General features: G+C 36.7%; 1 protein-coding gene across 6 annotated transcripts in view; it reads left to right on the top strand.

Annotated features, from left to right (window-relative positions):
- tead3b (TEA domain family member 3 b) overlaps positions 1–27,126 on the top strand; it is a 53,079-nt gene extending 25,953 nt beyond the window's left edge. Inside the window, exons 4-15 of one of the 6 annotated variants that reach the window (XM_079629307.1) lie at positions 11,914–11,978; positions 12,143–12,205; positions 15,056–15,067; positions 17,110–17,238; positions 17,329–17,372; positions 17,459–17,515; positions 19,945–20,006; positions 20,121–20,257; positions 21,291–21,464; positions 22,947–23,090; positions 23,177–23,329; positions 24,508–27,126. In XM_079629307.1, coding sequence (XP_079485433.1) covers positions 11,914–11,978; positions 12,143–12,205; positions 15,056–15,067; positions 17,110–17,238; positions 17,329–17,372; positions 17,459–17,515; positions 19,945–20,006; positions 20,121–20,257; positions 21,291–21,464; positions 22,947–23,090; positions 23,177–23,329; positions 24,508–24,621 — 1,154 coding nt within the window. In that variant the 3' untranslated portion in view covers positions 24,622–27,126. Of the gene's footprint in view, positions 1–11,913; positions 11,979–12,142; positions 12,206–12,320; positions 12,384–15,055; positions 15,068–17,109; positions 17,239–17,328; positions 17,373–17,458; positions 17,516–19,944; positions 20,007–20,120; positions 20,258–21,290; positions 21,465–22,946; positions 23,091–23,176; positions 23,330–24,507 lie in introns of all 6 variants that reach the window. The other 5 variants (XM_079629309.1, XM_079629308.1, XM_079629310.1 and 2 more) reach the window with 5 other exon arrangements.
- The last annotated feature ends 713 nt before the right edge of the window (positions 27,127–27,839 follow it).

The following is a 27,839-nucleotide window of genomic DNA, read 5'->3' as shown; positions in this document are numbered from 1 at the left end:
GGTAATACTTGTTGTAAAGTCCTTGTTTGTTTTGATGTGATTTGAGTTATGTAGTTATTGGCTTTGTAATTTGTGCCGCCCAAGTAGTATTTTGAAGGAACTTTAGGTTGTATTTATGAACTGAACAGTGTCGCTCACGGCGATGACTGAGATGGGTGTTCAACGGCCGAGATTGTATCACTGTAGTACAGGTTTTCTGATGGAGATGTTTTTGTACATTTAATGGCTGCAAGACAAGTGTTTCTAGATATGGGGAGGGGTGGTGAAAGGAGGGATGGAAACTAGAGAAAAGATAAGAGGGCGGGAGATAGAGCTGGGTTGTGATACCCGACACACTTTCATCTGCATATATACGATCCACTTGAGGATCCCGTTGCACATGCCACCAGCGAAATCCATGCATGCATAAACCATTCCCAGTGTTTCAAAAAGCATCGTAAAGTGTCTCTCTTTCGTACGCCATCTGCTCTCTTACATAATCTTGTATTCAGTCATGCTCAATGTCTAGTAGTCATTCACTACCACCCGTCAATTGCTTCATACTATGATGTGGGTGTTCAGTTTTGTTCGATAAACTGAGGTTCTCGTTCACTAATACACCCACGCACCTCACAAACACACATACGTGCATGTCTTAGCCAGCAGTTGTGTTTTTTCAGAGCAGATAAAACAGGCCTGCACATGTCCTGGAGTAGTGCTGTGGACTACAGGCCCGACAACAGACAGGTTTCTCAAGAACATATCACTCTTTCTGTTGGTTCTTTGTCACTGCTTGCTTGAATGCCCCCTCCCCTCGTTTTTGTCTTTTTCAATTCCCCCGTTTATCCTCAAACTGGTTTTATTTGTCATATCCGATCACTAGCAACTCCTTCTTCTTCTTTTTTCAGCCCTGTAAGAGAGTTGTCGTTTATTTTCCTTCTGCCTCCCTCTCACCCAGTAGAAAAAGTGGCAAAACCAGCTCTGTTTGTCTTGCTCAATCAAGGTTTTTTCCCCCCACAAGATCTCACTCACCCTCCCTCCATTTTCTTGTACTCCTCTTTTTTTCTACTAGTTCTTCCTCCTAAACAAGGTAGGTCTTCCCCTGAGGCAGAGCACTTTAATAACTCCTGGTGCAAAGTAGTATTTCCAGTGTTTAAGCGTTACTCTCATTAGACTGAGGACAAGAATTTGTTCAAGTATGTGAAAGCAAACATTTCTAGAGGTGTAATCTTGATTGTTGCGTTCCAAAATGTCCAATATCACAGTACAGGTATGTGACGCAGTCTTAACATCAGTCATCTGATTAAATTGTCTATTTCTACTGTCAATTTTCTGTTATGGTGGAGCAACAGTTCAAAGATAATCTTCCTTTAGAAAGTTGGTTAAACTATAGCTACCTGTTTCGAGTCGGGCAAGGCGAGTTTAAAGCAGTCTGCTTTATTAGTGTAAATGTATTGATTTACGGATTATAAAACGGCTGTATCCAAAAGTTAACAGGACAGAACCAGCAAATCTATTGCTTCAAGTTGTTAAATTGCGAAGTTACCAAATCCGGTTGGTAAACTCTTGTCTCGAGCGATATGTCTCTTTTTCAGTTGTGTATTCATAATGGCAGATGGACGCTTGAGTTTGGCTCAAGAATTGGGAGGGTCCAGGTGTTTGGCGTTGGTCCCCTCCTCCTCAAACTGTCTGCTCTCCTTTCTTCTCCTCCTCAGAGAAACAGACAAGACAAAACCCAAGCGCTGGTTTGAATTAGCAAGCCAAGCCTCGATACAAACCAGACCGCGAGAAGCCATGGCAAACTGACAGAGCGTCCTGAACACAAACCAGTGTTGGCGAAGTAACTTTGAGGTTCGTTTAGGGTTGTGGTTGTCTTTCCTTGGAGAACCCTATGTTAAACACAACTCTTGTGATCATATTCATTCTTATTTTTAAGTGCCTTACTCTAAAACAAAGTTGTTTTTAATTCGAAACATTTATTTTTGGCTAAACTTATCCAGAAGACATATACTTCATATCACGCACGTTCCTTGCAGGTAGTTTCCTCAGATCAGTGTTTATACAGGCTACTAAGGATATTCATTCACAGAAAACAATCTGGAAACACTGATCTGATCGCAGTTTCCACCTTCCCGGGGTTTGAGTCACTGCTAAGGGACTCTACAGATCGTAAATCAGTCATAGTCCTTGGCTGCTGCTTCATAGAGCTCAAGTGTGGCCACCCAGTTATAAAAAACACACCAAAAAAACGCTGCACTGTTCTAAACCCCAGTGAGCTTTCTACCTAGACAGCGTTGTATCATAGGTATGCTCCCAGTGCAAAAATATCTAACAGAAGCTAGCATCTTAGATCTAAGATTCTTTGGTTTTCGCCATATTCAAAGTTAGACAGAATGCATTGCGGCAAACTTTTTATACTTTTGATGGACTTCTCCAATACTGTAGGGCAGGAATGTGCAATCCTTGGCCACTATCATGTAGAGTTTAGCTCCGATTCTAATTGAACACGCCTCCACCAACTAATTAAGGTCTTCAGGAATACTGGAAATGTCTGGGCAAGTGTGTTGGGTTGAAGCTAGTGGTGTGCACCAATTGTCGAATATTCGATCTTTAGTTATTATTATTTAGAAAATGAAAATAATATTTGAATTTTGCTACATACGTTGCTTTGCTGGTGTATATGTATGTTCGGCACGACAACCCGCGCAGTCTGCTTTAGTTTTTTCCCCCTTTCGCTCTGCTTCAGCTTATGCTTTTGTTCTGGATATTTTTTTGTTTACACACACATTGTTTAATGTTTTCAAATAAAAGAAAATCTCAAGATAGAATGTAAGCTTTTTTTGTGTATTTGCTAATCATTAGCTTGCTCAGAAATGGTGACAAACAAAGATTAAAAGAAACATATTTCTCGTTAAACTTAATTTAAATAAAAAAAAAAATGTATGAGCCCATATATTCTAATACAGTATTTTTTTTTTTTGAAGGCCATTCCTAGTTAAAGCTAAACTCTGCACCACTTTGGCCCTCCCGGAGTAGGATTTCCATTGTAAAGGGTATAATTTTTATAGTTTTATAATAAATGTTTATAATTTTTTAACACTGTGTGACCTTTTTATTTTTATTTTATTTATCAATGTACAATATAGCACAACAATCAAAACAATGGAAATAATCTACATTAAGCAGCATCAAAGTATATATATATATATGAAAACATATACATCAACAAATCCAGTTTGTGATAGCAAATTAAATTTAATCTAATCTAATATTAGATAAAATAACAGGACATAAATGGTCAGTATGAATACAGTGGATAGTAAATTACAAAGACATGGGTCAAATGGTTTATATTAGATCTGTAATGTATATATATAATATAAAATTTTCCAGGTCTCTAAGAAGATGTGGGTTTTGTTTTTTAAACTTTGTTAAATTGTGGCCTTTTGCTAAATTGGTGGTCAATTTTTAAGTTTGTATATATTATTCGGCTATGAAGTGTGTATATATAGTTCCATCTAAATTGAAGTGAATGAATTAAGTGAACATTTTTTGTTTTTGGTTTTCTGTAGCCTTGCTGCATCATGCTAACACCAGTCTATTCAAATTTACTGTGAGCGTTAGTGCGTCTCTTGAGGACTTAATGCGAGAACCTTCCTTTATGTAGCATGTGTGAGTGAGTGTCAACAAAGCTTCTGCCTTTTGTAGAGCAAATTAGTCTGTTTCATCGTCCCTTAGAAGGTGCAGAGCTGCTTGTGTTGACTGTAGACGAAATGACGGTGCGCTAAATCTTGCAACCAAGCCTCCAGAGTCTCTTCTTTAGTCAGGGATTACATCATCCAGGCTTTATCCTCCTCTCACCGGTAAATCTAAACACATACTGACTCACTATGTAGTCAGAAGGATTGCGCTGCACTGTGCCGTCCTGCAGATGCGAGAATGGCTGATAAGAAAATTCTGGAATATCGACATTGATGATAGGACATTGTTAGCATTTTCTGAAAGCTTATGCATAATATCTATATCTATCTCTTTTTTGTTGAGGGATTCCCTTGAAACCATGTGGCCTTATGTTGGTAACCTTGGTTCTGCTTTCTGTTGTCAGTCACGGTAGTGTTGTCAAAAATATCGATATTTCGATAAATATCGATACTGAAATATCTGAACGGTACCAATACTAATTTCCCGAAGTATCGATACTAGCCGAGCGGTCACTTTCACTTCTCTCCAAAGGCGCGTTGACAAACACCACACGTGACGCACTTGTCTCATTCGCTCTGGTTAAATAGCAGAAGTGAATGGAAAGATGGCGAGGGCGGCGCCCCCGCGACCGGCTTTGGTTGATTGATAAAGAACAGCGGGCATGTCGGAGAATAGCGCGGACACGCGTAAAAACACATCGCTAGCGGGCATGTCGGAGTCGGAGAATAGCGTGGACACGCGCTACACACCGCGAGCGGGCATGTCGGAGAATAGCGCGGACACGCGCTTCACACTGCGAGCGGGCTGCGGGCACCCAAAAGATTGTTTGACAATCAATAATCCCTCACATCACTCATTTTTAAAAATTATTTTATAGGTGAAAACAGACTTAAGGAACAGGCTCCAGGGGTACCATTTAGCAAGCATAGGCTACGCTCAGCATCAGGGGTGTTTGTTGTTTGGACAGACCTAAAGGAAACACTAACTCTTCTCTTTTGAACTTTTCTGAAACATTAACCAAGATGGCCTAGTATTGTTGTTGATATGAGTCTGTGTTGTCTCGTTTTTTCACCGTAATTCTTTAAGTTAACATAATCTGACTGAGGAATCTTAGACAAGTAAATATTTTAACTGTGGTCAAATGTAAATTAACTTGAGCCTATTTAACTTTATTCAGAAAATTATTATTTAATTCTGCAATTTGCCTTCATTAGCGATTATCATCAATTTGATTACACAGATATTAATTAAACTAAACAGCTAGACAATGGCATCTCTGAATTCAATAATGAAATGCCTTTAACTGAAAATTTAATGTTTAATCTTATTATTATACATTACTGACACTCTATCCTCCAATTTGATACTGTTAAGTGCTTTTTTGTTACAGTAGGCTATATTTTAATCTTTGATTACAGTAGGTTATACAAATACAACGGGTCATGTTAGCCCTGGTCCAATTAAAAAATATTAACAGATAGAACTCAGGACATTTTTGTTCATGTAAAATATACCTCATTGTCATGTTCTAGAGTTTTTATATTTAGCTTTAAATAAAAAAAATACCCCCTTAATATTGTGACAGTTTTTTTCTCTGTGGTATCGAAAATGGTATCGAATATCGATATTTTTCAAGGTATCGTATCGAAGTTAGAAATTCTAGTATCGTGACAACACTAAGTCACGGTATGTTTGACTCATACGCCGCAAGTTTGGTTATTTCAAATGGGGAAAACTGGTGTGTGAGTTAATTTGACATTGAGGTCTTACTGATTAAGCAATTCATTTCCAGTAGCCCCAAGTCATTGTGCCAATTATGACTTTCCGCAAGTCGTTGTGCCAATTATGTGAACTTCCACAAATTGGATTTATTAATAAATCAAGCTTTAAACGTATCCCAGCATGTCATTGACACTCTTTGCTCTCGCCATGTCCAGGAAAGCGTGTGCCGGCCTCATGGAGAGCCTGCTCTTGCCAGCGACTGTAAACACCTTATCCATTTACATGCAGTCATCTGCCTGAGCTCTGCCACTGAAGAAGCCCACTCACGAGGAGAATGACGTCAGCGCTCATAATACCACTGCTGACGTGAGGCCTCGGGAACGCCGTCTGCTTAACGCCGCCAGTATCGGGCCTGAAAAGCTGTAGTGTAATGTGAAGTGCAGAGCTGCCACTACTTCTTTTTGTACTTTTTTTTAATTCCACCAACATTGATGGGTGGAAATGAGTGTGTTTCACTGAGACACTTTTTATGAGTTATGCTTTGAATGAAATTTCATTTTGTCATCTCTCCAGCAGGAAATGCCTCTAAGAGCATTAACTTTTTTTGTAGTTGTATTTCAAATCATCGCCCAATAGCAACTTTATTTCTGGTAAAAGTAACTCTTTCTTGCAATCCTTTATATTTTCTATGCCTAAGTCTAAAGAAAGATGTGAGGTCACACATTTAGAGTTTACAGTTGTTTTTACGAGAAGTTCTCTTGATCTTCTCGTCTACCTGAGAACAAACACATGTGACATTGTACATTTTGTGCAGCAAATGTCAAGCCAGAGCTTAAATTTATGAGTTTGTGTACAAGTTTTGATGCTACCTGGCCTTCCATCATCTCTGCTTCTCAGCATCTTGGCTTTGCCCGGTTGATTTACGGCCCAATTGAATGGCAGAAATGCCGTCTGTCTGGTTTCATAGCTGTTATGGTGGCAAGATATTTTCCACCTTTGAGATATTTTTCCACCTGTGCTTTAATGGGGAAAAATGCCCTTCTCCCTGAGGATGGAGCAAAGTACCATACACTCATTGACTTATCCGATCCACCTTAGGTGTCGTCTCTGCTCAACAGCTTCTTCTTCATGCTTCGTCTCAGCAGAGCATGAAAGACATTTGAAGGGAGAGAAAGTATGTAAGATACTTTGATATTCAGGGCTCCAGACTAACTTTTTTTACTAGGAGCGCTGTAGCCCCTGATCTGAAAAAACATCGAAAAATCAGCTTGCAATGTAATTATTCAAATTTCCCCCAAAATAACTGTAATACAGACAAAATCTTTAATAATAGACTTAACATACAGATATTACAATGTGCAGTTTTAAGTTCACAGGGCTCCAGACTAACACTGGGGCTGACAAAGCACTAAGCTTAATTTAGGGTGTAGATGAAATTAACTTTAATTATTATCATTCAGAATGTCTTAATATTAATTAAAAAGCAAAACGAGTGAAAAACAAATTATATTAGGGAGTAAAAATAGCCAATAAGCATCCTACTGTTTACAATGGTAATTTAATTTATTTTTTATTTTGAAATAAGTGTTTAAATAAGAGTTTTCCTACATCTTAATTTTTTTTGCTGTAGGACAAACTGTGAAGGATGAACAAAAAATGTGTTGGTCATCACATTAAAAATAACATTTATAATATGATATTATAGTTTTGATGTGCAGTACTTGTAAGCGTTTGACTATTTCTGTCACAATACAATAGTTATGGTTAGAGTTAATACATTAGTCTAAATCCATGGTGATTTGTGGACTGAAAGCCTTCTATAAGTGTTTCTCCTGGTTTCCACGTCAGCGCTGTTTGATCTGATCTCTATTGTTTCTCTGCGCCGAATCTGAATGTTTCTCACTGGATCTCGCAGCGATGAGGTTATTAATTCTGAGGCGAATTCAATGGATGTCTTCACTGGATCTCTAGAGTCTGGATCTCCTAGTAACAGTGTTGCGTGATCAAGATCGGCTTCATTCCGCTTTCATTTTGTTTGCATTCGCTGCTCGGCAACGTTGTGGTCGCGCCAGTGCGACCTATATAAATATTTGGTCGCACCGGGAGGAAAAATTGTCGCAAAATGCGACCAATTGACCCTTCGCAGGGAGCTTGATTGACAGGTGATCTGACCAATCATACTTCACCATCCGCCATTTGTCCGACAAAGCAGTCAGGAGAGTTAGTAGATTAACATGGGAGGATTTGAACTTGAGAAGCGGAGTGTACTGATGCCTTTCCGCGGTTAAAGCAACATTCCTTCTGATGTTCATTCATGTTTATTTGATGCTATAAATGAACTAGAAGGAAGAGATGATCGGTTCACGAGCAGCTTTAAGTGAGGCTCTACAGCGATCTGTCAGACACATTAAAGAGCCACAAAACGGTATTTGTTTAAATTTATTTTAAAAAATGACCAAATTTGTTTAATATCAAAAGTAACCTGGTCTGTCAGTGTGTTGTCAGTGTCCTCTCTGCTCCGAATGTATTTTTCACTGCGTGAGAACATGGTGTGGTGTGAGAGTGGCGTAGCTTGTCGGACATAGCGACAGTAACTAAGGGGGGCGGGTCTTTGCGAACGGTCAATTGGTCACAGTCTGGAGCCCTGATATTGATTGTAGTTTGATTAGTGGATCACAGCCCATTCCTTTCAGGGATTGATCCAGCAACCTTCCAGTGACCAGCTATGAGGTTTGACCACTACACCACAAGAAGTTATCAGGTGTTATTCCGGAACCGAAACACTCTTGCTTGAACTTTCTTTACAGACACACTCAAAGAGCAAAGGTTGAGAGGAAACCTGATGTGCGAATCAGAGCAGAATATGGGACACAGGGGGTCTGTGTTATTCTTTGCCCCCTGCAGGGATTGTTCGTGGCAGGTGTGGGTGTCCATTTGGTAGGACGATCTTCAGCTGCCAGTTGTTGGCAGAGACAGCAAAGCTCTTTGTTTCTCTCTCTCTCTCCCTCGCTTTTTTTTCTTTCAGGCCGTTCTCTCGCTCTCTGAACGCATGCTCCAGGCTGTTGCCCTCATCAAATCAAGTTGTGTGGGGCAGATGTCACAGGCGCAGTGGAATGTGAGGAATGCGGAGGCTCAGAGAGAGAGGGTGTGTCTGGGGAAGGGTGTACAGACACCAAACTCAAATCAGTCCAGCGCTTTCTCTGCTGTGGAAGCCCGTTTCCGCCTCAGAGTTAAAATGCATTCTCTCTCAGAATATGTATATGTATATAAGGGTTGCAACTTCCTTATTTTGTTTGAAACTTTATAACACTTAGACCTTTTTTCCCCCCTCTGAGACAGAAATGGGCTTCTTCTTGCTCAACATTGTGAACGCTTATGGCTGCTGATTAATTTGCAGCAAGCGTTGTAGCTAATGATTATTTATTGTAAGGTGACCAAACGTCCTCTTTTGCCTGGACATGTGTGTCCACTTTTTACATACTGGGGCGTCTGTTTTAAAAAATATATAAATTCATGAAAATGTCCGGTTTTCACTGTTTTTCATTGGACCATTAAGCATGTACTTTAAATTGACTGGCGCTTGACTTTGCACACAAAACATATGAAACCAGCTTCGGCTTCACCCCGTCTTGTTATAATCAGCGCGTTCCTCGATCCGCAGCGGCTCCAAGCAGAGAGCACGTCAGAAAACAGAGGTGTGTGTGTTTGTGTGTGTGTGTGTGTGTTCATCTCAGTCTCATTGGTCTGTCACTGCTCGTCAATGTCAGAATATTTTAAATGACCAATCAAATCAAAGTGAAGAACTGTAGCTAACAGCGTAAAAAAAAAAAAAAGCCCAAATGTAAATTCACAGATGATTTAGAGAAAAAATTCCTGTGTTTTCGTTTTGGTCGGGATCCCTGAAATGCTGGCACGTACGTGTCAGTGTCAAATAAAGGTGCTAGCGTAAGGAAAGTATAGGCTACAAGAGAACATCAGGAGGATTGAAATTGTTTTTTACTAAAATAGTGTAGTAGATTTTTAATTTTTATTTTAACCTATGGCCATGAAAATAAATAGTGTAATGTAAAAGGTGTTAAAAGCTAAACTATTTAAAAAAAAAATAATATTCTATTGTTGCGGGCCAAACGTTGAATGGAAAGGATGTATTACTACTTTATGTGCAAGGTTGTGAATGCATTTGTCAAGTATTTTTTTGATGCGTCTCCCCCCCCCCCCCCCCAACCACGCCTCCCCAAATGACACCCCCATCCTCTTTTCTGAAAGCTAAAATATGGTCACCCTAATTTACTGTATATTAAACACAGTTGTTTTCCTCAAGGGGGGCGCTGATTGTCCCATAGGGTTGCATTCGAATATCTTGAGACTTCGTCTTTAGTAAGGACTTTTAAAAATTAGAAAGTGTTTGGTATTATGATGTATTATTGTATAAGTGAGATTAGGGGTGGTCGATATACCGGTAGACATGATTAATTGGTAGAAATTTGTTTATTTTGGACTATCACGGTTACACTCACGTGATGTTGGTGCATCTTACGAAAGCTTAACTTTTGCATGCGGTTTAAAAAAGTGATTTGAAATAATTGAGGCGCAATAGGCAGCGAAACAAAGTTATTTTCGCTATATGCGCACTGTTTCTCAGTGAGTGTGTGTACACCGAACCGAGTTCTTTTTTGCTGCTTTATTGGCCTTGAAAGAGTTCAATACACACACTTGTATGTGTCAAAATGCCCGCCTTTGCAAGTATCCTTGAAATTGTAATTTATGTCTTAAGTGAACAGAAACACAGTTGAGAAAGGAAACGTATCTGTAACGGTATATTGGATCCGGGGAGCTCTTAAAGTAATAGAAGCCTAATATTCCTGCTGTCTAGAGTTCTCAACGGGCCTGAAAATTACAACCCGACCTGACCCGACCCGTGGCTTTTAAAGCCCGGACCCGGTGTAACCCGACACATCAACATGAATTATCTGCCCGAATTATCATGACCAGCAGACGGGAATTCAAATCAACCTTTAATGTTCACGCCTTTTAACAATACAAACAACTGAAACAATAAACTTTAAATATATAAATAGGCTATATAAATATGCCTTAAATAAAAATCTTCACTCATTAATAAATAAAAAGAACTCAAACATGTACCCAGCGGGCGGGCTACTTTTCACACCACACATAACCTGTAGTAGAATTTCCATCAGAATCCAGCACCACTCCAAACACTTTCCAGACCTCTGATTTTCCCACTCCTGTAGTAGCGACGGTGAATTCACCTGCGGCAAGTTTACTTTTCACCAACTCCATCTTCTTCTCCAGGCTAAAGGCGTGCACGCAGCGGCGTCAGGTGTGCCCCCGACCCTCTCCATGATGCACGCCACGTTGCACGCAGCAGCCAGGCTTTCTTTACGGTGAACAGCAGCTATGATTTAAGTTTTTTTTTTTTTTTTTTTTTTCTGAGCGGAAAACATTAAGCCCGAGGTCCGACCCGACCCGAGTCATTTGCTTATATTTTCGACCCGAACCCGCAGGTCTCGTCGGGTTTGTCGGGCCGACCCGACCCGTTGAGAACTCTAGTGCTGTCTGTCATTCATGTTAATCAAGCAACAAACGAGAGGAAAAATCTCTCACTGCTCTTGACTAAATCACAAGTAAATTTAATAAGAACAAATGTATATTTAATTTACACAGTGAAGACCATGCAGTGTTTTTTTTATATACATTTGATTGCTTTATACAATTTATGTAGCATTTCTTATTTAGTGCTTATAAGTTTTTCAGGTAGGTATATTTTAGTTGTATTTGTTCTATTGTAGGTTTTTTTTGTCCTATTGCCTGTAATTATTTTGTTATTCTTATTTTATCACTGACTGTTTGCATGTCTTTAGTAAGCTTGAGTTTTTTTTTTTTTTAGCTAGTTTTTTTTTTTGTGATATTAAAATTGGTGGTTTCTGCTTAAAATTACCATATTATATTGCACAAAAATGGCGAATATAGAGCATGGTATATTCACACTGCAATTTATTTAAATATTTGTCTTTTACAGGAAACTAAATCTAAGCAAACTCAAAACAAGTCTTAAGTCGTTTTTAAACAAATTTAGCAGGGTTTAGTTAAGTTTTTTTTTAACCTGAATAATGATGCTGTGAAACTTTAATAGCCAATGAATTAATACATATCATGTTCACTTGATTACTTGATGCATATTATATAGAGAATTACAGAATGGTCACTTTTTTTTTATCCTTGTTAAAGGTTTTACAGATAATGCGTTTATTACCACATGACTGAGTGCAGTGGTAATAAAGTGGTCCAATTTGAAGCTTGTTTTCCCCCATCGTTTGAAGGCAAATCTAATATAAAAAGGCCAAAACTTTACTTCATGAGACTGAAAACCACAAATAGAAAAGTAATGAAGTCTGCAAGTGTCGTTGAGAGATATGTGCACCTCTTTCATTGCTTTTGTCGCCACCTTTTGGTCACTGAAACTTAATTTATTTATTTTTTTCTCAGGTCGCAATGAGCTTATTGCCAGATACATCAAGCTGAGAACAGGCAAAACCCGCACACGAAAACAGGTATTTAATGTTCACGCAACATAAACTTTATATATACTACTGATCACATTAAATATTTGTTTGCCTAACAATAATGCGATTTAATTTTCAGTTTAGGTGAAATAGTGTTGTGATGTGGCTGTGCATGTGTTTTTTTTTTGTTAAACTGTCTCAAAATTCTTCAGGTATCTAGTCACATACAGGTGTTAGCACGGAAGAAAGTTCGAGAGTATCAAGCAGGTATAAAGGTAGGTTGTAAACGCAGCGGCGCATCGTTTCCCTCTTTGGTTACGGCGTCTCTCTCTTTCTCCTCTTCTACCTCCTCTTTTTCTTTTCTTCCTCTTTGGCTTTTCTGTTCTGCAGGTTTCTAGCCATTTGCAGGTTCTTGCCCGGAGAAAATCTCGCGAGATACAGTCAAAGCTGAAGGTATGCGCTTTCCTGCGGGTGGGGCGGGGCTTAATGGCATTTGCCTTTGCACAAACCAATGAGAGATATCATATCGCTATAACTTCCAGGAATCTGTTGGCTGAATAAAATCCAGAGGAACGAGTGTTTGCATCAGTATTTGGTGAAAATACTAAGATAGAAGTGCTACGGAAGCTCAACCCTGTGTCAAGTAGCGTAGTGCTTTGCGTTTGGCGCTGATGAATGTCATATAGAGGCTGAAAGTGCATGATTGGCTGAGATCTTTGCCCACGTTGGCTTTCCTGAGGCTCACTGTTTTCTCAACCTTCCTTTCCTTGCATCCAGACTCCATGTGTCTGTCACCAATACAGTTTTCACCTGTAAAATCTAGGCCTGTCATGATGAAACTACTTTTTGTGGATATATATTCATAATATAACAGCATATTAATGCAAGTATAGGCCTACACAATTTCAAATGACAAACAAACTTCTTAATGTAATTTTTTTTATTTTTTTATTACAGTAATTACAACATTTCCTTACATTTGTGTGGTACCTGAAATCTTAGTAAAGACATTCAACAATTGGGTATATTGGGTGAAAGAAAGAAAAAAAAACAGCAAAACAAATTTTGTGAAACATATTACATTCATAATAGACATAGTCATATCCAATATTATAAGAGAAAGAAAAAAGGGACATAAAAGACATCAATTGTAGTAATATATGTTGCAAGGCAATGTCAGCCAACACAGTATTACAGCATTTTTTGTAATTTAATAAGCTTGTATACCGTATTTTCCGGAGTATAAGTCGCATCAGTCAAAAAATGCGTCATGAAGTGAAAAAAAAAACGTATAAAAGTCGCACTGGACTATAAGTCGCATTTATTTAGAAATTTATTTCACAAAATCCAAGACCAAGAACAGACATTTAATCTGGAAAGGCAAGTTATTCAACTACACAATAGCACACAGAACAACAGCTGAATAGGTGTCTGGCATGTTAACGTCACACATTAACAGTTATTCAGCTACACAATAGCATAAAGAACATATACCTGGGAGACTGAATAGGCTAAACTAACATACGCCAGCGAGTCCAAGAAGTTACCGGTAAGCAAGTTCACCAAGCTCCCGATCTCATTCCACACATCATTGTACTCTTCATCCTCGGTGTCGCTTCTGAACAACTCCGCTAACTAGAGCGCCCTCTCGCGGCTGTAGACGGTAATCTTTTCTCCTGGTTCATCTCAGTCAGTATGAATTCATTTTGATATATATGTCGCACCTGACTATAAGTTGCAGGACCAGCCAAACTATGAAAACTTATAGTTAAACTTGTACGACTTATAGTCCGTAAAATACGGTAGTTATATATTTATTGAACTTTTAATTCTTAAGACATTTTAGATCCTAGAATGGACTACTTGCACAATACTTCCTCGTTCTACTTATAACATCTCAAGAGTTTCTGGTAACTGCGTTCAGCGCACCTACATGTATGAGAACGCAGATTATTACTACATTTTATGGCTGTCAATTCATTAAAACAATGTATTATGTTCACTGCTTTAACATGAGTTATCTTGAACCTGCTGAAATGTTCCTATAAATATTTTCTTTCCAACTGTGTGCAGTCTGAATAAAAAACAAATATATTTCCCCACTAACCTGCAGCAGTCTCAGTGCTCATCTTCTCATTAACAGTGTTTTCCTCTTACTGATCATATTTCATACCTGTTGTTTACATTTTTAAATGTCCATATATTGTGCGACAAGTCGATATATTGATTATCGTGACAGGCCTAGTAAAATATGTCTGAGATTAGACCACAATCTGCATATTACTGCAAAAGTACTGCATATTAGCGCTCAAACTATTTTTGTGCAGATTATCTTGTGAGCAGGCAGACCGAGACTTAAACCTGTTGAAATTAAATAAAATCTTGTTAAAATTAACTGGCCTGGCATATAAATGAATAGGTCTGTTAATGCAAAAAAAAAAATTTTTTTTTTACAGAACTTACTAGATTTAAATTGTGTATAAATTTAAGTTTCAATAAAATCTCGACAATATTAATGTTTTTGTTGATTTTGTTGTTGTTGTTGTTGTTGTTATTGTTGTCGTTGTTGTTTTTAGAGTTTTTTTTGTGTGAGATTGAATTTGTGTGAAATTGCAAAAACATAATTTTCACAAACATAATGAATTCTAAACATTAATATGTAGAATTTGCATTAATAGCCATGCAGTATTTTTGACAACTTCTTTTTCATGTTTTATTCTGTTTGCATTTTTAGATGGTAGTGTTTAGCGCCACCTGCCAGTGTATACAGAAACTACAAGACAGCAGTACACTATTTTCAGAAATGCACAGTATCTTTATTATGAGTGCTTATTAGATTGTTTTTGTTCAGGTAGATTATGAAAACATTGAACAAGTGGACTTGCAGTATGTGGTACGTTTATGTGCAAGCTGTTCATAGGCGCAGATTTTCTTTAAAAAAATAAAATAAAATAAACCTTTTTAAGTGCTAGAAACTAGTCTCAGAATATCTAGAATAGAATTGACTGTGACTAGCTTATGTAGTTAGCGTACATCCAAAGATTTTATTTTCTGTCAGAAACAATAGGTTTAGTGAAATTGCTCTCAAAATATTGTACTAATGGTCTTTCTTTCTTTTGATTCAGGCCATGAACTTGGTAAGTGTGGATTTGAATTGTGCGAATTATTGTTGACTTGATTTTTGCTTCGCTTTGCTTGGCTGTCCTGCACAGGTTCAGCTTACATTCAGCACTGCCATTATAAAGTCCTCTTCTCTGGCCCTGCGGTGTGCATAGATTGCTCATAATTCTTGTGTAAATAATGTGCCTGGCCGTTTTGCTCTCTGAAGTTTCCATGTCGTCCCTCCGTTTTATGATGTACTGCAGGCTTTATAAATTCAAGAAACCTAATTGTGAGCCGCCACTTATTGTGGTCATGCTTCCGAGTCTTTTTATTATCCACATGCATTTATTGTGATGCAAAGTGACATGCTTCACGCTCAGCCTTTGGAAAACTGGAATATTTCATGCGTAAACGTATAGTTAAATTCTGCTTTCATTTGTGAGGCTTGTTTTTGATGGGGCATAATTTAATATCCTTGATGAAGGAGCTTGGCCAGGATGTATTAGATGAATGACTGTGAGCTTAAAGACAAAACTTGAAAGTGTTTGTTTGACATATCCCTGGCTGTGGCTGTTGCTTTGTTGGCTGTGCTATATTTGATATCTGTCAGATATCTGTATTGCTTTTGCTTTTTTCTTCTCATTAAAATTGAAAACCAGAGATGCTAGTTACACATGATTTTTGAGAGGCTTGCATGTTCAATATCCAATTACAATAACTGATTATCGAAATAGCCACATAATTATAGTGTTTGCAGGGCAGCACAGAATTGATGTTCTTTAAACATTATGCTTAGGGTTTGTTCTAAACCACTACCTGAACTATTCAACTTTTGGGCTTAATTCAACCTGAACAGCTTAACGATAGCTAGTAGATATACTGTATAATTTGAATTTCTATAGACTTTATAGACCTTCTTTTTTAGGACTTGCATTGTTAGAATGTTCAGCATTCTAAAAATGTTACCAACAGCAATGACATCATATTTGCATACTCACTTGTGATTGGTCTTCTTTCTAACATCTGTTTGCATACAGTTTTTTTGTCTAATTCTTGCATCCATTTAAACATCTAAATCCGCCTTTATGCTGCAGAGATGCAAGGATACGTGTTGATTTTCTCGTGTACAGCTGAAAGAAAACAAGACACGTGATAGGGCTGTCAAAATGGTTTAAAAAATAACTTTGAATTCTATACTTAAATATTACTAATATTCTAATTATATTCAAACTTAAAAGGCATAATTTCAATTAGAGGAAAAGCTTTTGGCTTGTCTCAAGTTTTATAAAACTTTTACAACGTTGTGTGTCTGTGGCTTTGTCTCCTGAGGCCACAAGAGGGCGCAATGAGCAAAATATCAATGCATCGCATTAAATTGTTTATTAAAAGCAATGAAATGAAAGCATGACTGTCTGTACAAAAAAAGTGCATAATGTTTAAAATAACATTTGCAAATATAATTCTGTAAATTGCATAAACAATTATGAACTAAACAACATCTTGTATTTATTCATAGTTTAATACAAAGATACAACGCGCCGATGACTGTACTTTTTTTAGATGCAGTGGAATGGGAAAAACCCACAATGTTTTTTAAAAGTTGGACAACTTTTAACTGTACGTGGCATCTTTGATGCGAGACGCGAGTCAAGGATGTCTGTCTCTAGCGCTTGTTTCCATAGAAAACAATGGGAAAGCGGCACAGAAAATGCTTTCTGTATGAACGGTTTGGTTATGGTTTTGATGTACCCAAGATCCGCATTGAACTTCTCAATTTATGCAATGTTTTGAATAAAAAATGCGTTCAAATGTGGATTTTAATTTGACAGCCCTATCACGTGAAGCCTTAAAACATCAACTTACCCGAAACTTTAACACAGTTCCTTTGGTGTCTTGCAAACACTGGAAATGCAACACTCTCTGATTTCCTATTATTTCCCCTTTTTCTAATGCTTTTATCTTGCTTTGTTATAAATCAGCCGGCTGCTTTGCATTAAAATTAACAGTAATTCTTGCCATGATTTTGCCTGTATTTTCTCCTGGATTATTCTGCTCACCTGGGTCTCCGTCTCCTCAGGATCAAGCGTCCAAAGACAAGGCTCTCCAGAACATGGCGGCGCTCTCCTCCGCTCAGATCGTGTCTCCGAGTCTGATCAAGACCTCTCTTCCTCCTCTTCCACAGTCCCCGTACCCTCCTTCTGCACGAGTACGCTTCAGATGCTTACTTCCACTTAAAACTATTTTAAACAAATCATGAAGAGATTTGATTGTTTGTTTTCATTGTTTTGTTTTCCAGTTCTGGCCGACCCCCATCCCGGGTCAACCTGGACCCTCTCAGGAGTGAGTAGCTCATGAACTCATACATTGTGTTTCTCGGTGTGTTTGTGTATCTGGCATATTTAATGGATCACGTTTTTATGTATCAGGCTGGTTCTTAAGCACAACCCAGGAAGAAGTCCTGGGCTTGGCCGCAACAGCTACGCGTAAGTTCCCTCCACAGAGCTTGAACTGATATTTAGCTAGCACTGCCTCACTGCTAAAGATGGGAATCGTAAAGTATTTAACAATTATAATTCATATTCCAGTTACACTTAACCAACTTAAGTCCTGACTGTGTCAGTGAGTCAAAATAATGACTCCATAATCAGGAGTTTGAGACACTGTTATTTTAGTATTATTTGGATACCATTGTAGTATTTAGAATTAGCTTTTATTTGTGCATTTTTAGTTTTCCTTTAGTGTGTGCTTTTGTCATTTTTATAATTTTTTTTATACAGTATATTTGTATTTACCGGTAGCCTTCATTTTAAGCTTTTTATTTAAATGTTAGTACTTCAACTTATTTATTTCAGTTCGCAGCTAAGGCAACATCTCTAATTTTAATTTAGGTTTTGTAAAAATTTTGTCTAATATTTTTTTATTTCAGCGTTTAATTTCTATTAACGAAAACTATTTTTTAATAGCTTTGGTTTTAGTTACAAAACTAGTTTTGGTTTTAGTTCAAATAACATGGGGTTGACATTAAAATGCTTTTCTGCGTGCAACTCGGGTGTTAGAAAGAAGATGTCTGTTTAATTGTCTTTGTACAAGATTACAATGATTACCAATACCAAACTATGCATAATGTTATGGAAGCATAATATAAATGATTCGGTAAGACTTTACAATAAGGTTGCATTAGTTCATGTATTAACTAACATTAACTAACCGTTGTCAATACATTTATTACTGTATTTATTTATCTTTGTTAACGTCAGTTGATTAAAAATACAGTCGTTCATTGTTTGTTCATGTTTACAGTGCATTAACTAATGGTAACAAATACAACCTTTGAGTTTAAAAATTTATTAGTTAATGTTCAATTTAACATTAACAAAGATTAACAAATGCTGTAGAAGGGCAGTTCATTATTAGTTCATCATATGTTAATTAATGTAGTCAACTAATAAAACCTTGTTGTAAAGTGTTACCAGTGATTCTAGTTATGCTTAGCTCTAAAAATATTTTGTTGGCTAGAAATAAATTTTTATTAATAAAAGTACAATGTTATTGAAGGTAATGGAAATTCATTGGTTAAATGTGTGGAAACTCAGATTTTCCTAGTCGACTGTTAGTTGTTCAATCAAGCCATTAGTCGGGAGAAATACTTTTAGGTTAACGTTAATGCGAGCGGCCATGTAAAGCCGCTAACGTTAGGTTACTATTTACAAGTTATAGATCATGTTTAAGTTCGCATATCACCTTTATGTGGTCATTATTTCCCAATCTCGAACCCATCCCACACTTTGAATTTTCCTGCCCGACACACTATATTTCCACATGGACCAGCCATGTTGATGATCTGTCACTAGATGACCTTTTTTTTTTTTTTTCGTCGACCAATCCTTTTTTTTTGCCGATTAACATATATTTGACTATTAGAGGGCAGCCCTAATTGTTTTATGATGGCCATTCTTTCTCATCACATTCGGATCAAATTTCAAGCTCACAACTCTGGTTAGATTTTACTGTAGATTTAGAAGTGATCCATTCAAATTCCCATTGCGTCACTTCCCAAATTTTGATTCCCAGCCTTATTCATTGGCACTATACTAAACTAATTCCTCTGTACATCATGGGCTCTGTGGTCTCAAGCCTCCGTTGAGATCTCGTGAGCATGTGTGTTATCAGACGTGAGCTAGCGCACGTGACTTTTGTCATGTTGCACTCGCTCGCTGAAGTAGGTGAACTTACGCTTAGCTGATACGGCCGAAACAAACAGATGTGGGATAAGTGAATTTTTTAAGGTGTGAAATATACCTCCTTGTTTACCAACCAAAAACATTTCAGTGCATAAGAAAGGGTTCCCACAGTCATGGACAACAAGAAGATATCAGGGGATTTGTGTTTTGTAGGACTTAAAAAGTTAATTTGTAAGTGATAATACAGTCAGCTAGTCATTATCACAAAATAACCCCCAGGAAGGGTGATAATGCCTGGCTTTTTGTTTGCTATCCTATGTATTAAACTGCTATATACTGAATTAATACATGTATGGACAAGAAATATTTGATTTAGTTTCAGAGATTTATTTTTAAATGATATAAGTCATGACCATTTTCTATAATTATAATAATACACATTTTCTAGTTATGCTCTGCTCTAAATTATTTAATCCGCTTGATATTGCTCTTGTCTAGCATAAAACTTGTTTATAAGCCATTAGTGATGTTTGATTTGTGAGTGAATCATTCTTTTGAGTCAGTTCTTCCCAGTTGATTCATTTGAACTGATTAACAAATCAAAAGTAGTCAAAAATGATTGGAAATGGTCCAAAAGTGTGGGAACCCTAATACGAGAATGTGTAACCCAAGTAAATAACTTTAAATAATAACTTGAATTTGATTCTAACAAATCCTGAATACTTTTTCAGCATCAAGCCATTTGCACAAAGTCCTTACCCAAACCTATCAGGACCTGTTCAACCCTTATCATGTAAGTGTACGAGTACACTAGTAGTCAATTCGAGCACAGCTCACGCCTGCCACCATTTCTTCTCGGTTTATGTGTGTGGTTGAGTCTAACTGGCGCCCCCTTGTGTTTGCCCAGCATACGAGCCTCTGGCCCCTCCCCCCCCGCCGGTTGCCACCGCAGTGCCCGTGTGGCAGGATCGCACCATCGCCTCCTCAAAACTGCGTCTTCTGGAGTACTCCGCGTTCATGGAGGTCCCGCAGGACCAGGACTCAGTGAGTAGAGAGGAGCTCTCGACACATGTGCTTATCCACAGAGGAGAGGCTAAAAAGTAGTGAACATGCTTTTGTTTTGCATTCCTCTTTTTTTTTCTTCAAAAGTATATTATCAGTATAACAGTTTTGAGTAAAAAGCTATTCATAATTTCATAATATTTGGATTGCCTTTAGCTTTGGAGGTGACATTATGTATAATGTTGTCAATTTGTAGACATTTAATTAATTTGTTTGTTTTTATACACTAACATTTTATTTTTAATTCTCATAAAGTCTTGTTACCTACATAATTTGTTACGTTTTTTATTTTAGGTTTTATTAAAATTTGCATAAAGGTACAGCTATTGCTACCGCATGAGGCACAAATACTTCACAATTTTAATGTGCTTAAATTGTCATCAGAATGCATAATGTCACAATGCATAAATAGATTTATTTTATTTTTTAATTTTTTTTGCATAAAGAAATGCTGGTAACACTTAAAAATAAGGTCTCATTTGTTAACATTAGTTAATGCATTGACTAACATTAACTATATTTAACAGCATTTATTAACCTTTGTTAGTTAATAAAACATTTTTACATTTATGTTAGTTCACAGTGCATTAACTAATGTTAATAGATACAACTTTTGATCTAAAAATGTATTAGTAAATTCTGAGATTAAGATTAATAAATGATGCAGAAATATTGTTTATTGTTAGTTCATGTTAAGTAATGTAGTTAACTAATGTTTACAAATGAAACCTTATTGTAAATCGTTCCGAAATATTTTTGTTATAATTTTTCTTTTGATTTTGGGGTGAAATATGATCTGGACATATTCCTAATGATTTAAATACATATTAATTAATTTAGTTGTATTACATTTTTATTTTGCATCCTTCATTAAAAATTAAAAGACAGATAAAGCAGATGGGTGTATAGTTTAGCACTTTTATTAAAACCAATAGCGAAATTGCATACAGAAATACAGACTACTCTTAAATGAATTGAACTTTAATAACAATATTTTTTGCATGTGTATTTACAGTACAGCAAACACCTGTTTGTTCACATTGGCCAGACCAACCCTTCCTACAGCGACCCTCTGCTGGAGGCGGTGGACATCCGACAGATCTACGACAAGTTCCCTGAGAAGAAGGGAGGACTCAAGGAGTTGTACGAGAAGGGCCCTCAAAACGCCTTCTTCCTCGTCAAATTTTGGGTGCGTCACATCAGCTACATCTCATTTAGACCTGCACGATTCTGGATAAATTGAGAAGCATTCATCATTTAATTTTTTGATTCAATGAGTAATACATTTCTTTCACAGTCACTTATCGCCACCTACTGGTGTAATGATGTACTTGATACAATCTTTATTTGAAGCATCAAGTTACTTTCAAAACATGATTATTAACAAATCCCTCTGAAAATATCTTCAAAATACTGCTAAGTGTATTACTGGAAAGTTTGGTGTACATGGGTGCTACATAGGCTGAGATGTTTGTACTGGAGAATGACAAAAAAAAACATTTTGAGAAAACGGAATTGAAAGATTTGTAATGTAAAAATTCATACTTTTTTAGTGGAAACAACTATTTACAGACACAATATCTTATCAAATCATCAGCAACAACAATACAAACCACCTAAATCACATCAAAACTTATAAACACTGCATTTATGGCCTTCAGTTGAACCGAAAAACAGTCAAAAACACACATATCTAAATGTCAGAATACGTCACGTGATGCATCTGAACGAATCACGTCAGACATTAACATCAGCCAATGAGATTTCACTAGAGTTAAACGTCCATTGTACTTTTACGATTGGTTGCTGATAAAAAGGAAATTACCATATTTGGATCCGACAACATTGTACAGGAGAGAGAGAGCTTCCCAACCATAGATATACATAATAAAGGGTAGATGTCTTATCCGCGCTGCTGGCCAATGGAGATCGACGTCCGCACCTGGCGGCCATCTTGTCACAGTCAGCTCGCTTACTCGTAACATTGTTTTAATGGTGTGTGCACTTTTTAAATAACCATAACTTGCTCAATATTCTACCGATTTTCAAACGGGTTGGTTTGTTATTAACGTCAGAGATGTAGTTATGACACTGCATACTTATTAATAATTATAATATTATATATTTCAACATATAGCCATGTTAATAACGTCTGTAAGAAACCAAACCGTTTGTAAATCCGTTAAGATTTCAGCGAGATTAGAGAGTATCCTTACATCAGGTACCACAGAGCCCACCAGAAAGCTTGCCTGTGACAAGATGGCCACCTGGTGATGACGTTAGAGACTCCGCCGTAAGACATCTAGCCTTTATTATGTATGTCTATGTTCCCAACGGTTTGTGTGATGCTGACAGGGAGCAGACAGAGATCGCGGAGCAGCGTGTTGATTTAGAACGCCAACTTTTGTTGAATTTAGGAGAAATCTACAGACGCAAATAGACAAAGTGTAGTAAAATAAAGACCTAAATGTGTATTTTGGACTTTTTTTTCACCACAAGTCTGAAAGAAGACATGTTATTGAAGACGAATAGCCCAAAATCTCAAAATTGACCAGTAAAAAAACCTGATGTTTTTGTTTTTTCAGAAATGTTATGTATATTGGTACCTGCATTTTCATGTTTGAACTTCAACAAACGAAAAAGTTTTCTCAATTGTATTTCTTCTTCTCAGGCGGATCTGAATAACAGTGGCGTCCAGGATGGGCCGGGCTCCTTCTACGGAGTCAGCAGTCAGTACAGCAGCTCGGAGAACATGACCATCACCGTCTCAACCAAAGTCTGCTCCTTCGGGAAGCAAGTGGTGGAGAAAGTGGAGGTGAGTGTGATCGCCAGCACCATTAAAACACACTTTATTGAAAAGTGCTAGTGCTTCTCTTTTAAAAATCCTATTTGAATTTACAGACGGAGTTCGCTCGTGTCGAGGGGGGGAAGTGTTTGTATCGCATCCATCGTTCTCCCATGTGCGAATATATGATCAACTTCATCCACAAGCTCAAGCACCTGCCTGAGAAATACATGATGAACAGCGTATTAGAAAACTTCACCATCTTACAGGTAAAATGCCCAAAAAAATATTTCATAGTTGATTTTGAAATATTGTTAACAGTCAAGCTTTCATGTTTATATTTATCTGTATTGTTTTATACAGGGTTTATTATTCCACCTTAAGAAATGAAAAGTACTTTTCATAATATTTAAAATGAGGCATTAACTGAGAATTAATATATAGATTGTAAAAAAAAAAAAAAAATCTTTAATTTATGGGAAACATAAAATTTTAATAATAAATATTTATATAGTAAAATTTTCAAAACTAACATTTATTTAATTATTTTAAAGGGGTAATGAACTGAGAAATCTCCAGAATAACTTTTTTACTAGGAGCACTGTAGCCGATATATACTACGATATATATATATAGTGTCTGTGTATATTAAACTGCGAAAACATTATTTAAATATTAATCCTGCATGTTCTGCTTGTTTCTGTGTGAATGAATGGCGCAGACTTGCGGTTTCATTTACCTCTCTCTCACACACACACACACACACACACTGAAGCACGAGTGACGCTCGCACTGTTTTCAGTCTCTGCTGCCTCACGATATGATGAAATTCATCTCCAGAGCCACTTCATGAGCATTTTACCATTTCATTTGAGAAAAACTATCGTCATATCATACACACACACACACACACAGAAACTCAAAGGTCTTAACGGCAACCCGTCAAAATAAAAGTTCGGTTTAACTTGAAAAAATTGACAGAAATAATTAAATTAGGCTACTGTACAGTAGATTTAGCTATGTCTCGATGTATTAAAAATACCACTAGTAATAATAATAATAATGTGTGCATAGAAAGGTTGCTTATTTTTCACTTGATTTTTTTTATAAGCAATATTTCTCAATATTTACGTTTTACTGCATGTAGCCTTCGATGCTTATATGTATTATTTACTTATAATTACCGTCATAATAAAAAATAAAGTAATTTAATATTTTCAGATAGTTAAATAAAATAGAAAAATAGTTCCAATAGATTTTGCTGTGGTACAGAAATTGGCACTGAGAACTGTAACATTTTAATGGTATCGGTACTGACTACTGTAATTTTGGTACCGTGACATCCCTAGTGTGAAATAAACATTACATGTTTCTTTTTTAGAAAATGAAATATTCTGTAATAGAAATTCTCTGCATTTTTTTGTCTCCTCTGTTTGGCTCGCTGCAGGTGGTGACCCACAGGGAAACCCAGGAGACACTACTGTGTATAGCGTTTGTATTTGAAGTGTCGACAAGTGAACACGGGGCACAATACCACGTCTATAGGCTCATTAAGGACTAGCACGGCCGAGAGCTGTTCTGTCAACAGACTTCTGTTGCTTTGCACAGTCCCTCCGTCACACACACATATGGAGGAATATGCCAAATTGTCCAAAACATCGGAGGAATACGCCAAAATGTTACACAAAACCAAAAGTTTTGCTTCTGTTCTGATCCTGGTGCAGAATTAAATTGATTCTTTGAGGACATAAAAAATATAGTATTACTCTGTTTAAAAAAATTAAATAAAAAACGTTTTTGTATTTGTTTTTAAAATGCCTTAAATACAAAATGGGTCACATTGGTTTTGTTGCATATACAGATCATAGATGTCTTTTTAAGCTTTGTTGTGTCTCCATGGAGGGAATGTGAATGTGTGGATGGGAAAGAATGTCATGGAAGACAATGTGTGCCGTTTATAAGTGGTGCATGCAGCATTTTACAGTGATGTAAGACGGGTGGATCTCATGAAGAAATCTCATTTTACTCTTAAATCAAGAGGTAAAAAAATATAGCATATGCCTCTTTTAAAAAGACTGTTTTTAGGACAAATTTTTTTTTTGCATTTTGACATTATAAAGCATGTTGCCTCCCTAAATTCTTATCATCATAATGCAACAGAAAATGCGATTCTCATAGACACTAACAGAAATCATCATGTTTGAATGCAATGATTTTTGTTTAAATAGTATAAAGGCAGTACTATTATTACATTACTCAAAATTGGGAGGAAATGTGTTCAATTGGCGTCAATATGAAGTCATAATGCAATCAAATTAAAACAAAAAATGCTTTATGCTAATATACATGAGAAGAAATCTTTTTTTTTTTATTACTTTTGATTTTGGGGTGAAATATGAGCATGTTTCATGAGATTCACCTGATTTGTAAATGAGGACCAGGTCGGCCAGCAGAGGGTTTACGTTCATTTTTTATTAAGGACAGGCCTACTGAAAACACTGCAGTTTGAAAGCCTTTTCCTGGCCTTTAAACCAAATCACTTAAGATTTCAGTTCTGCAGATGCTCAAAATGTTTTAACAACACCTGTCGTTTGAACAACAGAAGAGGCGTTGCGCGGGTACTAAAGTATTTTGAGTAGTTGACCCAAATGTGAGTGCCTTTCTTCAAAGAACACACGTTGATTGATACTCTGAAGTGCCTTTTGACTACCTCTCGGCGTAAAACAGTAGGAATAGATAAAGCGAGAAAGCAATTTCTTAATGCTACATCATGACAAAGTATTTGACTCTGCTGTTCATTGACGCTTTTTCAAGATGCGGGATCTGAGGGAAGGTCCGATCGTTGAAACGCTGAGCGCGATCCTCTGTCTCTCTGGTACAATGAAATAAATGGCTTCACAGTTGCTGCCCATCGAGATTTTAAATGTTTAATCCTGGAACAATACCTCGATCGAGTTGCTTGTTTTTTTTTTTTTGTCTTTTTAAACCTGAGAATTATGTTGCATTGCTGTCGTACTTTCTGGTGCTTTAAACCCTCCAAGAGAATGTGTGCATTTCCAAGCTGTCTCTCCCTCCTTTTATCTTCACTTTCACGTCCTTACCTTCTTTTGCAACCTTTAGTCCTTTAGTTTTGAGTTAAACGTCAGTTTTTTTAGTATTCCTGGTGTTAAAGTGTAAAAGGGAAAGTCATTAATTTCACCATGTACGTCAACACAACTGTGTGTTATAGTTATTGTTTGTGCATCTCTTTTTTTTTTTACTCCCTTTACATGTAAAGTCGGTTTCTTTACAAATACTTTTGGATTACATGAATGCACCAGGTGTTTGACATTGCGTTTCTATGCCATTTTAACAGTGCTGAACTGAGATCATGGGTGTCTTTTGCTACTACTGAAAACAAAATCATGTTTATTTTCCCCATAGAGAACTAAAAACTTGAATTTTAGGTCTGATTTGATGTTTCAAATACCCGTGCTTGATAAAGCCATGTAGCATTTTTGTTCCACTTGCCCTTTAAATTCAAAGACAGCTCAGTTTGTATGGAAAATGTTCTTGGGATGGTTTTTAGTCGTGAGTTGGCACTCGCTGAGAGCAGTTTTATGTCTAGATAAGTTTTGAAGGTACTGCTAATTCTTGGGTACACCTTAAAAGCAGAAATTTAATGTATATTGGTACAATCTTAACCTGCATTTTCATGTTTGAACTTCAATGACGAGAGTTTCCTCAATTGTATTTTTTCTTACATTTTTTTTTTTTGTCATTTTTATAATTATTGTTGTTATAATTATTAATTTTATGTTTGCTCTTTGACTTTCGATTGATCCTATATGCATACATTGAATTTTTTTGTGTGTTCTGTTATTTTATGCCATAATCTAAGTGGTGTTGGCTAAATCTTTCCCCTGTTTTTAACAGTTCGTTGTGGCCTTGTTACCAATTGTGCATTGCAGTTATGTATCGAATATCTTCAATGTTAGGGGTTTGTACAATATAATCAAAACAATGTATAGCAATACCAATAAAATGGCATGGGTCTCCTTGGACCATATTTCTTAAAACACACTTACAACTTTGTAAAAGTGTCTTATTCTCTTTCACAACAACGAGGTTGACAAAAATCTGAATGAAAGCACATGGACTGAACAACTGAATATCTCAGAACAACTTGTGAGAGGCAGAATTAAAATGTTGATTGTGTTTTGTAACGAATTATCACCACTGCAGGTTTACTGACTGTTGAGAAAGAGATATTCCTCTTACAAGAAAGTACTATGGTGTTTTAATATATATTTATACACTGTAAAACAAAACAAAAACAAAAAAAAGTTGCTGCCTTAAATTAAGTAAAATCAATTTGGATATTTCAGTTATTTCAACTTAAATTAGCCTACATTAAGCTAATTTGTAGAATATTGTATAATTTACAGGGGGGAAAAAACTTTTTTTGGTGTTTAACTTATTTTGATGAATTACACTTTTCTCTAGAAAGTACTTTTGTGTAAATATTTCAATTACGAGGATTATTTTTGCCGCACCCAAATACATTAAAAAAGATCTTAAAGGGATAGTTCAGCCAAAAATGAAAATTCAGTCATCATTTACTCACCCTCAAGATTCAAACCTATATGAATCATATATATATATATATATATAGGGATCTCCCAGTCACGTGACCCCTAGCCGCGTGTCAGCCATTTTGACGGAATACATCCGTCAGCTGCTCAGTGGCAATGGATCTTTTATTAGGGGTGTGTAATATATATTATTAGTATATTATTA

Source organism: Phoxinus phoxinus (genome assembly GCF_949152265.1).
Source record: "Phoxinus phoxinus genome assembly, chromosome: 11".
Lineage (NCBI taxonomy): Eukaryota > Metazoa > Chordata > Actinopteri > Cypriniformes > Leuciscidae > Phoxinus > Phoxinus phoxinus.
This window is presented reverse-complemented; position numbering and strand designations above follow the sequence as displayed.